The sequence below is a fragment of the Paramormyrops kingsleyae genome, chromosome 8, assembly GCF_048594095.1.
Source record: "Paramormyrops kingsleyae isolate MSU_618 chromosome 8, PKINGS_0.4, whole genome shotgun sequence".
NCBI classification, from domain to species: domain Eukaryota; kingdom Metazoa; phylum Chordata; class Actinopteri; order Osteoglossiformes; family Mormyridae; genus Paramormyrops; species Paramormyrops kingsleyae.
In genome coordinates this window covers 23,962,224-23,977,226 of record NC_132804.1, presented here as the reverse complement: position 1 = coordinate 23,977,226, position 15,003 = coordinate 23,962,224, and the positions used below count along the sequence as shown (strand labels likewise).

The following is a 15,003-nucleotide window of genomic DNA, read 5'->3' as shown; positions in this document are numbered from 1 at the left end:
AACATCTGGTACTTGATTTCCCTTGAATAAGCTGCAGTGATAATTACGGAGCATATTCGTTAGCTCTGCTATCACGCAAATAGAGGACAGAGTGGTGTTCCGTTTTCAATCCAACAAGGCAATGTGGAAACTAAAATGAAACAAACCATGAAATTAGAATTCTGGACTGAAATGCAAAAGTAAAGCTGCAAAACAACATTTTTATGCTCCGAATACATAAATTGAATATACCAAATAATACATATATATTTGTTTTCGTTTTTGCTTGGATGTTATTTGTATATAATAGTAGGCTGGATTTATAAATCTTTCAGTTTAAAAAAAGAAACAGAGAGTAATGAATTTGTCTATTTATCCATTTTCTCTGACCGCATACCCAACACAGGGTTGTGGAGAGCCTGGAGACAATCCCAGAAACCACGGGACACAAGGCAGGCCAACACAGGGCACACACTCACAAACACAGCCACACTCGCCAGGCAATTCAGAGACCAGCAAATGTATAATGCTCACATGGTCACCAAAATATTCCTGTTGAATTACTGCTCTCTGCTCTTGGGCAGGTCACCCAAATGATGGCTTTCTGCTAGTATATTCTACACAGGAAAACTCCTTTGGTCCATTTTAATAAGGGCAAACTGAAGTGATTTTTCTACAGTAAATTAGTATTTCAGTTGTAATTATAATAATTAACTAATTAGTAATAAACCAGTAAGACGTCCATGTAGTGCAGTCAGTAGTCTCACATTTAATTTTGCTAAAGTTTGTTTTAGAAACCTCTATTCCACTTAATGTTGTATTGATATTGTTTCAGGTGGAATCCTTGCATTTATATTATTCCTGCTTCCTACATTCTCATTTCCTCAGTTAATTTCTCTTTGTAGAATACTGAAGACTTCCTATTATTGATCCCGGCTGTTGCATTTTCAAGGCTTTGGCACTAAAACTGGAAAAAAAAAAAACTATCCAGGCTTTTAAATGTCCTCATGTCTTTTGAGACTGGCGACGCTCTCATTCCTTCATGTCCTGTGCAGGGTCGTGGGGGTCCGGAGCCTATCCCAGAACCTACAGGCGCAAGGCAGGGAATAACCCAGGATGGGGCACCAACACCATTCACACAAACATTGACACTGATGAGTAATTTGGCATCTCCAATTTACTTTAGCATGCTTTTGGAGAAACCAGGGGGAACCCGATGATGGAGAACATGCAGTCTCCACACACACAGACCTGGGGAGGTGTGACGCAAACATTCTAACCATGCTGCCACAAGGCCACATCCGCAACGCTCTCAGTCACATCCATTTACAGCGTCACCTGGAGAGTGAGCTTTCCATCCTTCTTGCCTGCCCTCTAGAGACTCCCCTAAATACTATCACAGGACAAACCTTTTGCAGTAACAGCATACATGTGTCTCCCAGCTCCAGAAATTGAACAAACTGCTCAGCACTCCTGCTTTACGTGACAGAGGCCACCAAGCACCGTGTGGTGTTACGGTGCGAGCAGCTTGCCGTGACGATGACAGTGTAATTAGCCAGCGCACAAGGAGGCATCACGGGCCTGGGGAAGCGCTAGCTGCGTTAGCATTCAAGAAACGTGCTGGAGTGTGTCACCGCCAGCAGCTAGGAAAGAAAAAACATCAGGCGTTGTGTCAGGAGACAAGCGGCCTTACAACTGGGACGCCGACTGCTACACGATCTAACAGTGAGAGCCGCTCTGGTCCACAGTGACGCCACAAAGCTATATGACGTGTTATTAATGCGTTTTACTGGCCGCCCTAATAAAGGCTAATCCTGTGGCTTGACTCCTGAAGGATTTGAAGCTACATATAACAACTCTTGACATTATTGCAATTTTTAGTCAAGAAAATATGTCGCTGAGAAATAAATCAATGTACATATTACAGCTTAAATGTCATACAAAGTACAGGAAACACATGCTTCTTTCCGATGGCCATACTGCAATTTCTGTATTACTTTCTTCCACTAGATGTCCTTATATCACTGACACAACATGCTTCTGTCACTTACAGTCCAATTCCCCCCCCCCCCCCCCCCCCCGTCACTGTTACTTGCCCTCCAAGTAAAGGTCCAACAGCAGGCAGGCCCCCCACGCCCCCCCAGTGTTTGTTGCTGCTCTGCTTCCTCATATGCGTGGGAGGCTCGGCACCGAGACACGACAAAACTATGGCAACAAGCAAAGATTTCTCTTGCCTAGGAAAAGACCTACCAGCTAACAGATTACAGATTAGCAGTTAGCAGACTGAGTAACATTAAGAGTGTTTTACTTGAGGCTGCCAGAATGGCAAACGCACACTTGGAGGTCAAGACTGGAAGAAAAGAGGGTGAGGACAGGGGAGACGTGGCCACTGTCCATCTCGAGAGACAGGGTCAGGTGACCACAATCGTCAGGGCTAACTGGCTTCAGCCGCCCTCGTTCCCAATTATAGATATAATGTGGCATGTTCTGCTTTCTTTAATCCCCACCCTCTGCCTCAAACTGAAGTCCTAACACCAGTCAGATCCCTATAGCAGCTAAAAAAAACTCATTTTAGTTTTATTTTGTCCCTGACCCAGACGTCTGAGTTTGATTTTTACCCCCCTTCCTACCCTGATGGAAGCATTATTTTCAGCATTTCCTTGCCACACTCGCCGTCTCGATCCATACCCGATACCCCAGAACATCCTGTCCCGAATAAGCCGCACCATCCCCGTGCCGCTAGGGTCTTCTCGCTGGCCACTCCCCCAGCGTGCTCATGCAGGAGATCATCATTATGTCTTGCAGCTGAGCATTTACTGAGATGGCGCTCAGTCAGCCTCTGGCAGGTTAAGCACCAATTTAGCAACGTTAGGACACAGGCGGCAGCTGCTCTTCTGCCCTGTCTAATGAACGTGACCCTGCACTGCAGACAAAACTTTCATTACTGTGGAGTGTTCAGCTGACACTTCTACCAACAGGACCCCCGCCTTAGACGACCCGACACCCCATCCAGGGTGTACCCCCGCCTTGTGCCCTGAGATGGCCCGACACCCCATCCAGGGTGTACCCCCGCCTTGTGCCCTGAGATGGCCCGACACCCCATCCAGGGTGTACCCCCGCCTTGTGCCCTGAGATGGCCCGACACCCCATCCAGGGTGTACCCCCGCCTTGTGCCCTGAGATGGCCCAACACCCCATCCAGGGTGTACCCCCGCCTTGTGCTCTGTGGCTCTTGAACCAGACTCCATGTTCACTGTGATGCTTGCATTGAATAACTGGCTATGGAAAATAAATTGAAGGGTGGATGGATGGATATTTTACAGCAGGTAAAGCTATCTTCTCGAGGTTATTACAGTAGGGTTCCAGCTGGAACTTAATCCAGCAATCTCTGTGTCCGGAACAACTTCCAGCCAGGCCTGTGTCTGGGTCCTTTTACAGTGAGGAACTAGGGCTACCCCTCACCATTTCCAACTGGCTCTCTTGACCTTGGGTTGGAGAGGACGTGTGACAAGACAGGCTCCTTTTACCAGAGACCCAAGTCTGAAACCCCAGCAGGTTGGCAGATTAGGGGGGCTTCTCAATACCAATAACTCAAAGATCGTACTTGTGGTCTTGGCAAGTGCGGTCCTGTTAACATCCCAAGAACAAACTTCAGACACAATGAATCATTCTCATTTAGCGAGGATGCAACCAATGCATCCTTGAAATTTGGGGCAGGACAAGAAAGACATTCATGGATTTTTACCATCCTTCATACTTCTGTTCTTGGTATTGGAACTGGTCTTTGGCAATGGAAGATGATGTAAGATGGGTACACGAGAACACAAGTACGGTCAAGTATCTACAATGAGAAACATCCGCAGACTTGGGCTCAAACTGGCTCTCTCTGAGTGGTCAAGGAGAGGCATTACTATGGTGTCACTGCTGTGCCTTTCTATGCTTTATCTGCTCCAACAGCAAAGAGTCTTAATTTTTAGACTGGGGAATAAATGAACTCGAGCAGACAAAAAACATCAGGAGATATAGGAAATTAATCAGAAATTGCCACAATATTGGATTTAATAGATTGCAGCTTCAAAGCATGGACCAATGTATTAAATTCCATTTAAAGGCTTTGGACACCCGAGTAGGCAAAGCGCCATCTCTCAACTCCATGTGGTAACAACGGCAGGAGTACAGCTTGGTCCATTTTCCTTCTCCTGGGAAACCTTCACCAGCACACATGGTAACCGTAAGACTGCAGAAAACCTATCAGCAGATAAACCAAAATCCAGCAAGTCTGGCAGCCCGGATTGTACCAACGAGCATTAGTGACAAGGGGGGGTAAAAGAAGTTTGCAAGAGAAAGTTGCATTGGAAACAGTGGAAAGATTACGAGGCCCCAGTGTGACTCAGAGTCATACTTCCATAATGGATGTTCTCAAATTACGACTGAAATATGTATCTGGTGAGAAACGGGGAAGGGAAACCTTCTGGCTATCATCATTCCATAATGGCAAAGTGCCGTATTTGCCTTGGAGAGAAAATGGACCTTTCATTACTTATTCTGACACAGATGGCAATTAAAGTCAATTAGAGTCAACAGGAAGTCCTCGCGGAGGCTGGAAAGCATGCGGGCGTGCGTGCATGAGAGTGTGCGCTTGCATGTAGATGCGCATTCGGGCATCGCTGCTCACGTGTAGACTTTCAGCACAAAGTCCTTCTCCTCCTTGAGCTCAGAGATGGTCTGCAGCACGTCGCTCATGGCCAGGACGGCGCACCCATACGGCCGGCGATACTGCACGTGTGGTGGGCCCTTCTTGGAGTCGTTTAGCAGCATCCGGCCTGTGGAGACATCCGGGTCAGATTGGGCCGGTGCTGACTATTTATCCACAATGCGGTTCTATATGAGAGCATCACATGTACACAGAGCTATGAACTAGCACCCCTCCTCTCTGCCATGAGGTAATATTCTGAGGGAAATGCTCTTTTCAATATATACCCACGCTGTCCTTCACACGCTAAAGGCACAGCTAGTATGTTTAATACAGGCCTAGGATTTATTTTATGTGGAGGGTCAAATCCAACATTCATCATGTCAGCAGGGGGTATTTTTAATGATTATTTTCATGCATCATGAAAGCTACAATAATAATATTATTTATTTAACTCAAAGAAAGATTTGTGAGCAAAAATCCGTTCAGACTTAAACATAAAAGTTTACCGGTTTTTTAAACATCAAGTAAAAATCTGGCCTGTGGGTCGACTTTCACACAGGTCTGGTTTAATTTAACCTTCCAGGACTCACAGGAAGGCTCTCGCCAGGACTAAAGGCCCTGGGCGGTGCGTCGGGTCTCATTCATCCGCATCTTTGTCTTAATAAAATAGCTCGCTTCTATATTAAAATAATTTGGCCCCGACACGGTCCGACATTCTCCCAGAGTACCGCGGTCTTGCCGCGCCGCGTCTCCTGATTTATTTAGTGAAGACTGGGCCTGGCTGGCTGGAATTGAAATCTAAACTTAGGACAAGTGAAGGGGGGGCCAGTGGGCCTTCTAGCAGTGCACAGCCCCCTGCCTCTCCAATCAATAGAGCAATAGAGAGGGATTCGTGACCCCACCCCCCCCCCCTCCCAGCACATCCAACTCTGAGGTTATATCACTCCTCGGTATCCAATATGGGCGTCAGTCAAATGGGCACAGACACCAGGTCTGCCAACCGGGGAGGGGGGGGGGGGTGTAGAAGGGAATTTAATGGCAAGGATTCCTCTGAAGAGGGGGATGCTGTTTGATCCAAGGAATTAACGCTACAGAAACTTCAAGAAAAAGATCCAGAAATAGACTATACATATCGAGAGAAACTAAGGACATCTGCTAAGCTGTTAAATATATTACATGCGTATCAGAATGCATGCCAGAAATGCACATTAGCAGGTGTGCGGGGTGGGGGGGGGGGGGAGGGGTCATTTGCGGCGCTGAATGGAGAGAACACGTTGGCATCCTGGCAAATAGCAGGCAAGCTTCCACGGCACGGGGAGCCTAGACAGGCAGCCAATCAGCATGAGACAGTTAGAGGGATTCTTTCCCTGGGCTCATCATGGCATCAGACAACCTCCAGCACCTCTGGAGACCTCAGCGTGCGGCTTACCTGTCCGGATGACATGTGCCACAATATACAGGTCTCTCTTCATATCTTTATTGCTTAGATCCTGCAAACAAACAAACAAAAAAAGTTACCCAACCATTTTCTATGATCACATATTCTGTTAGTGTCACTGTCATCTACAGCCTATCACAAGGATGGAAAAAGCGTACAGCAGGGGACATTCTGGATGGCAGACAAGTCACACGCTATCAGCAATTCACTTAAATCAGTGTCGCTCAACCAAGTCCTTGAGCATTTCCCAGACAGTCTACGTTTTTGTTCTCTCCCGCCTGCAAACATAGCGGAACCAGGTACTCGATGTTCCTGATTGGCTAGGAATGGGGAGGGAGCAAAAACGTGGACTGTCTGGGGTCCCCAAGGACCAGGGTGGAGAAACACAGACGTTCTTTGGAGTAGGAGAGGAGGAGCAGCATCCTGAACAATCCCACACCTACTCCACATATTCAGACCTGAGAGCACCCTGTTTAACCCTGTAATCTATGTTTTTTTTTTGGTCAACACTCATAATCAAGGTGCCTGAGGGCTTTACCGTGAAGAGGGAGCAGAGGCGGTCGACCTTCTCAGGATTCTTAGGACCTCCATTTTTGTTTAGTCTCACCATGAACTTCTCGCTGAAAAAACACAGACGGCAATGTTACCCCCCCAGTTCTCAACCAGGGATACCGAGACCATTTCGGGGAGGACACGCTCTACTGTATGCATTTAGTGCAAATAAGAATGAGGAAAATCTCAGCAAAAACAGTTTATAAATAATAAACAGATTCAGTCAGACAATTGCACATTGTTACTGTACAATAACAATAATAATAATAGTGGGGGAAAATGATTTCTTATGCAACAGTCTTTTCATGAAAGAAGGGAAAACTTACTGAACGCTTTTGAAACTTCTGCAATTATTTCAGTAATGAAAACAAAATAGCTAACCATAAGTAAATTTAACAAAGTTGCCAGGGTCGATATCAACAGGAAAAAAAACCATCTATTAAGCGAAAAATCCTTTTTTGTTGGGATGAAGTCATATCCATGACTGCGACAAGAGCAATTACTGAACAGACTGGGCTTTCATAAAGCACTCCTGTACGAGGAGAGTCCTAAAACTCAATATATGCACATTAATTGAGCAACGCTCAGTCAGCCTTCATGCCGTCACCCACTCATGAACATCCAAAGCAGACATCCAAACTCATTAAGAAATACTAAAAAAGACTTGAATGACAAAATTCTCCTTACTTGGGTAAAAAACTAGGTATAACTTTTGCATTAAAAAACATCCACGAAAAAATTACCTACAAATAATGTAATGCTAAAACATTATTAGTAAAAGCCTGAATTATATCCATGTTTTCTATAACAAAATTTTATATCTCTACACACGAGTAGACATAACCCTTATGCCCCCCCTCCCCCCAATTCAGATTCGTTCCACGGTTCATAGATCAATTAATTAGTGAATTCAATCATTCATATCTGTTCAATTAAAAATAATCATGTACTACAGTTGTAGCTTCAACCTGAACATTAACCCTGACACTCGTGTTTCTCATGGCAGGAATCATAATATTAAGTAAAGCAGTAACATTTGACATAACAGGAGCCTGTGTTTGTAGAGCCCCTACAAGGCCGGCTCTGCTTAAAGGGGCAATGCACCCTAAGCTCAACTGTTGCCATTCATATATCTACAAATAAACTTCAGGGCTAACTAGAAATACCAATTTAAAAAAGGGGGAGACTATTTGCTCCCTCCGTGGGTAGGCTGCTGTCCTTGGTTAGCCTACAGTGGCATTGGGGGGGTCCCCAGGAGGGGGAGGAGAGGAGATGGGGGGGTAATCGGATAAACAGCGCTGGCCGCCTCCCTCCCGAAAGCCGAGGTAATGCAATTGGGACACGCTGGGCGCCATTGTGCCGGCTGAAGAGGTGCCTGGCAGTACCAGTGCAGAAAACACAGCTATTACAAGAGACATAAACAACGATAATGTCCACGTACTGCTCCGAGACCTTGGGAACTGCAGAGGGCTTGGAAGAGTCAAGCAGTGAAGTAAGCCGTACTGGACGCTGCTGTAAGGTGGCCCACAGCTAACGCCGACTCTGCAATGCTAATTTAACTCCCTTGTTTCAGCCCCGGAAACTGTCGCCTAGCGATGATAGAAGACAGCTACAGCAACAGTAACCGCGACAGAAGTGGCATGATTAGGGATGTAACAGTGATCAGTTCACACTTAGTATTATTCTACATCATTTTTAATGTCTAACATATGAAGCATGGCGCAGATGCATCACGTCAACGGGATGTGGCAGAGAGTAACGCAAGGTGAACTGCAATCACATAAGTAAACCTAAATATAAGACCAAGTACCGAAAACTCAATCAGCATTTAGCGAAACGGCAAACTGTCCATTGCGGCTTCAGATAAAATGGCATTTTTAAAAACATCATACACAAAGAGGTATTATGACTATGTGGTTCTCTTGTGCATTAAAAAGCCACGCATTTTCCTTCAAGGCTCACGGGATTCGCACCATTTAGCAGCCGGCAAGCTTCAGTGGCTCACGGCAGACGCTGATGAGATGAAATGACAGATACAGGTACCCACTGTAACCTTATTCCCATTAAAGTACACAGCGCACTTTATTATCCCCGTGGGTTTTCAGTACTCTGTCATGCTCGTGGTGTGCATGTGTGTGTGTGACAGATGGGGATTTGTCAAAGCACTGAGACACTGTGTATGGACTTTCCTCTGTGATCAGACCCCCATCTACGCACACGAGATCTACGCACACATGTATTTCGACCCACGGGTACGACACAGAGGCCACAACATTGCACAATTTTACTTCCTACCAACAGGCTCATGGCTGCACTTCGACGTGTATTCTGAGAGGGTCCCATGGAATCACACCTGGATTAAACGTCTAGTATACAAACACAGATATGCACTATAATGACGATTAGTGATTTGTCAATTCGAAACAGTCAGGCAGCATGATATAGGGCTGGCCAAACCAGCTTCACATTTCATTTTATTTGGTAATCTACAGATGGTTTAAAAATAACAATGTTTGGTTTCTATTAAGAGTCCACGTTAGAAGATAACTGTGTGTGATTACACATGGTTCAGTGATTAACGCTGTCGCTTCATATACGCAGGGATGAGGCTGGTAATTCAGTCACTGCTCAGCAGGTCTGGATGCTGTTCAGCCAAATGGCTATTTCAATATTAGTTTAAATACTAGAACTCGTGGCCATAAGTGGAAATTAGCGGGAGAACATTTTAAAATGAATTTGAGGAAGCACTTCTTTACACAGCGTGTAGTTAGAGTATGGAATAGTCTTCCTGCTAGTGTAGCGGAAGCTAAAACCCTGGGTTCCTTTAAATCAGAGCTAGATAAGAAACGAGCTGGATGGGCCAAATGGCCTCCTCTTGTTTGTAAATTTCTTATGTTCTTACGCCTGTGTGGAGTTAGCATGATCTCCCTGTTACACAGGCTTCCTCTCACATCGCAGAAATGAAGTTAGGCTTGATACCATCTCCAGGCCGTCCTTGTCTGGGATAAGTGTTTGGTAGACGGATGCTTGTGTTTGCATACATAACTACTGAAGTTATTGATTTCTCTTTATAAAGATGTGATTCACAAATGCCGGCTACAGCTACAGTGCCAGACTATTTGATTGTACTTCAGTAACAACATCTCTTAACAAGGACTAAGGATTGGAACTGAGGCCTATCAAAATTCTGCTACAGGGATGCCAGGGGCATTTATATCGTAATGGCAGAAGTTCAAGAAATAATAAAGAGTTATTACAGATTCAAATCATTGACCTTTACCATGATAAATGCTTCTCTTAAGAATGAACAGCCAAATAAAAAAGCTTTAATCATTCCATTCCATTGTCTGTTATTTTTTATGTAACACAAATGCTAACAAAGATTGAAAACTCATCAGGCACTATGACTCATTGGAGGAGTCCTCTTGCCCAAACCATGCACAGAATGTTTCTGTTGTCTTAATTTGTCGATAATATTTAGTTTTTAATCAGTGGATTAAAATGAGGCAGCAATGTAGAAAATTCTGTTGGACTCATTTCTGACTCTCTAATCACAGTTAATTCATAATTTGTTCTGCGATAGTATCCCTCCCCCACCCCCCACCCCCCGCCACCCCGAAGGGTGTCCAGTCTTGCATCACTGCATGTTGCCCACCTAACGCAATCATGTGGCGTTAAACCCTAGCACAGCAGACAATACGAAAACAGACAATATGTAAACATTCCTGGATTAATATGTAGACAACCCCCATGAGAGAGCTATCCAACGCTAAGATTTTGACCTAGTGGTATGCTTAAAAAAGTAGAGTTGATACTGAAAAGACAGACTTTTTATCCTGCAGCTTTACGATTCTTTCACAGACAGCTGACACATGCATTGTAGTGCACATATAGAGCAGTGAATGCCAGTGTTGATATTTCAAACTGAATGATGCTGTTACTGATATTATGTGAACCCGAGTTAGCATGGATGGGCTTCTCTTCAGCAGCTAGTATTAGCTATATAAGAAGCATCACTCAGCTCCCAGTGACTGTACCGAAGCTCCAGGTAGATACAGACAGGGTGTCAATGTGTGTGGTTAGTGCACTACAATACAAGAATATTGAAGCACTGCAGGTATTTGCGTTCATAATGAGGGTTATAAACAGATAGAAATCAGACTTAAAGATCAGGTTTTCATCATGCAATATGGAAGTATATTGCACATTGCACTTCATATTGCACTCACCTGTTAGCACTGCCACTAGTATCCCCTACTTTGACTAATTGCACATTTTATTTCCCCTATTCCTCCTGGGTTGTGCTGCCTGGAGACCTCAATTTATCAAGATGTCCAGCACACCCTGCTACATGTGACGTCGCCACTACCCATGACGTCCTTGCATCCGGCTCGCTGTTCTGCCTGTGTCATCTTCCATGTATGACCCGCTGCCTTACTTCTGGTTGCCTGGCGATTGGAAGGAGCGTCGGCTTGTCATCTCCCCCCTGCTCCCCGGTTTTGACTCAAATTTTATGATTTGAACAGTATGACTCGGCACTTAGCCATCGCTCCGATTTGACTCTCCCTGCCGGCCCCTGGAGGATGGGCTCCCCCTTTGAGTCTGGTCCCTCTCAAGGTTTCTTCCTTCCAGGGAGTTTTTCCTTGCCACTGTCGCCTATGGCTTACTCACTGGGGGCTTTGAGTGGGGATGCTGTAAAGCGCTTTGAGACGATGTAATGTTGTGATAACGCGCTATACAAAAATAAATTTGTTTGTTTGTTGCATAATTTAAAAATTCTTTAAAAGGCTCAAATTCCACAAGTGTAGCCAGAAGTCAGGCGGCTCTCCTGACAGTCAGGCCAGCTGCATTGCTATTGGTTCTCTGACCTGACACAAGGATGTGCCAGAGACCATGCAAAGCCCTAAGGTCACTCTGTGAGTCACCATGAAGGCTCGTGGAAAAGTGGGGGGGTCCCCAATTGCAGATGGTGCCAAAGGCCTGCCACCGGCATATGGGGTTTCCCATGTCTGTGGTGTTCAGAATGCCGCCCCCCCCCCTCTGTGCGCCCCCATCCCTGACAGCTGACAGCAGCTACAGGAATGTACTAAGGGATGGTTTTTACCGGGGGCGGGGGGAGGGAGGGGGGGATGTTATTTCCGTAGGCCATCCCTATATCTCTATTGTTCCAGCAATATGGAGTAAGCTGGTCACTCTGCTTGCTACACATTGTTTATATTGCTATATCTTTAAACTTCCTGCCCTCTAATCCTGTGATTCCCTATGAAAATATGCTCCCTCAAATGGCATCAACCAAGACAAACTTGTTGTACTTAAAACTAGAAAGAGCCACCAGGAATAGCCCTTAGAAAAACCTGGTTCAATATTCATTTTCTCTCTAAAAGTGCTCTCAGGGTACGTTATGGACAGAACATGCTCTATAAGAACTGCAAGGTCAAAGCTGAGGTCCAGGCCTCATTAAACATTGGGCCTTCTGCGGTTTTCTGGGCTGTGAGGGTCTCCAGCAGCTTTCTCCTGGGCTCCACTGCTGGGTGTCTGAGTCATACAGCAGTGTGAGGAGACAGTGCCCCCCTCTCCCTGCGTAACCCCATCCCACAGCTGAATTCCCCAACCATCCTTTCCATTCCCTCCAGATGTCTAAATCTTCATAACAGCTTCCGAGCACCAGCTGGGGCTGTAAATCTGGACCAGAATCCATCCTGTTAAGAAACACACACTGACAAGCAGAAATAAAAAAAAACATCCAAACATGCTGCTTATAATTGCATGCTGGGTCAAAACCATTGATTGATCCAAGGTCAAAACAGACACGATTGAACAGCTAGATCTGACGCAGCACAATGTGCTCACAATTTAAAATGAAGCATGCTGCTTTACAGCATGGAAAATAAACAAAACCTTTGACATACATGTTCAGTGATTGACACGCACCATCGCTTAAGCCGTTACCGTGGTAAATACTGAAGTGAGCTATCACCACCTAGCTGATTATTGACGTGAAACAGGCAAGCTTCCCTGTAATAATAAATATAACCAAAGAGATACAGCCCTGGAATAAATTAAGAGACCACAGTATTTTTTTTTTTCACTCATTTCTCAATTTATGGGTATGCACCTGTGTAAAATATACATTTTTTTGCAAACTCCAGCCTGGCTCTTCCCTGCTTCTCATTAATGAAGGGCTTTATGCTTTATGGATCTTGAGTCCTGCTTCTAGGAGCTTGTTATGAACTGTCCTAGCAGTGCACTTCACACCACTTAATGTTTCCCATTCTTTTTCAAGGTCACTTGATGTCATCCTACAATTTATGAGGCACTGCCGGATAAGTTGACGGTCGTCTCTGGCATTAGAAAGTCGCTTCCGCCCTCTGCCTGGCTGGTTTCTGGTTATTGCCAGAGTCTCCTGCTTCACCTTGCTCTTGTGTACTGCTGTCTTAGAGACTTCAAGTCTGGAAACAGACTGCCTCACAGTGTAGCCTTCTGCCAGCAGAACCAGGATTACTTCAGGATTTAAAAACACAGATTAAAAAAAATGGAGTGGTTTATTAATTTGGTCTTTTTCCAGATCTGTATATACAGCCTGGTGTGTGTGTGTGTGTGTGCATGAAAGAGGCACTCGGGGGAAAAAAATAGTAACATTAATGGTGGTGCTATTTTTATATGCTAGCACGAGACGAGTTATTGCAACGATGGAAAAAAATAAATATATAATAAACATAGGAAGAAATATTTTTAGTGTATGCTATTTCCCTATTGCTATTTTGACTTGAATGACGTATGAGTTATAAACTTATTTAAAATATTCTCCATTCATGATAATGCCTTCAGTTTGCAATAACTCCATCCCCAGGGTCAAGCCCTGTAAATCTCAAGCTTTTATCTCTCTCTTCTTCTCTTCTCCTCTCCACTTCTCTGCAACCCTCACCTTCAACTTTTAAAAAAAGGCCTTTTCTACTCCCAAACAGATTCGATAGCTTTACTCCAGCAAATGAACCATAGTCCCCGACCCCTTGCTCTGTCATTAGGAATATGGTCTGGGATTTGTGCATTTTCGCACATGGCAGGGTTATTAAGTCTCTCAAAGTCGTTCCTTATAAGAGGTCAGGCAAAAAGCTTTAGCTAAACTTCTGACCAATCAATTGTATTAAATCAAATTTATGGAATGGTTCGCTCCATCCGACAAAACACAGTCGATGCTCAGTCTTTGTCGATGGCCTTCTTTCTAAAACAAATCAATAGAACAATCTTCCTTGCTCTCAAAGAACGGTATCCTGAATCCAAACCATCCTGCCCACTGAGCCATTCTCCCTTCTGATAAGGGTATCTTCAGTTTTATCTTTCATGACCACAGCCTATTTATTTCCTCTTTCCATTTCACTATAGTTAGGCTTCCAGGACACATAGTTGGTCTTCACCAAAGCTTTTTTACTTTTTCCTACTCCCTTCTAGTCTCATAGCTCAGTCAGCCCAAACTGGACCCAAAAGAGACCAGGGTGAACCCTGCAAAGGCTGATCCCTTCACAAGACCAGAAGGTGCCTCAATAAGTCACCCACAGAACACTTTACTTTTGAATACCTTGGAAAATGCTAATTGAATTTTTTTTTTAAAAGATTACATATCTAACTGCATAAAATCTACCAAATGAATATATGAATATTATTAAGCTTCGCATGAGGACAAACCAACTCATACTCATTAAAAAAAAATCTACTTCAATTCACAAATCCAACTTATGATTCACAACTGCTCAACTATGGTCCATAAAAATGTAAATAAACATATGCACATGACATATGTAGTACAATATGTGAAGCAGTTGCACATTTTCATCAGATCCCAAGCACTGATGTTTTTCAAACTGCAGCTAAAACGTCTCTTTCCAACCATAGATGCATAACAGGATTGTCCCATTGCAGTGTAAAAAACCACGGCCTTTCACCCAGCCATCATACCCGATGAACCAGGAGACGCTTCACCACGTGTGACCGACAGATCATGCATGACGCTATGAAACAATGATGCGTATGTCGAGATTTCCGGCTATGCTAACCCTAAACAAGGATGCTAGCTGCATTCCTGCATGCGCAAATGGCCATTAGCTCGATATCCTTAATCATGCTGAAGAGCAGTACAAATTAGTATACTTTACTAGGCCTAATTAATCTGTCTGTGGCTTAATTCCTCAGCCACTATAACATATTGCATCACTTCTTTTTCTTATAGAATTTTTGGTGTCTCTCTAAATGATGAGTGTGCTCTCTGCATAGGCACGTGCAAGGAGGAAATACAAACAGGATGCGTTTCATAACATATAGTATTTGTTATTGAATGCATGTGT

General features: G+C 44.4%; 1 protein-coding gene across 9 annotated transcripts in view; it reads right to left on the bottom strand.

Annotated features, from left to right (window-relative positions):
* The window catches only part of dock3 (dedicator of cytokinesis 3), a 188,124-nt gene that overhangs the window by 42,612 nt on the left and 130,509 nt on the right, over positions 1–15,003 (bottom strand). For all 9 annotated transcript variants that reach the window (XM_023811310.2, XM_072715502.1, XM_023811318.2 and 6 more), the window contains 3 exons: positions 6,651–6,732; positions 6,104–6,164; positions 4,654–4,801 (listed from right to left, as the gene is read on the bottom strand). In XM_023811310.2, coding sequence (XP_023667078.1) covers positions 4,654–4,801; positions 6,104–6,164; positions 6,651–6,732 — 291 coding nt within the window. The remainder of the gene's footprint in view (positions 1–4,653; positions 4,802–6,103; positions 6,165–6,650; positions 6,733–15,003) is intronic.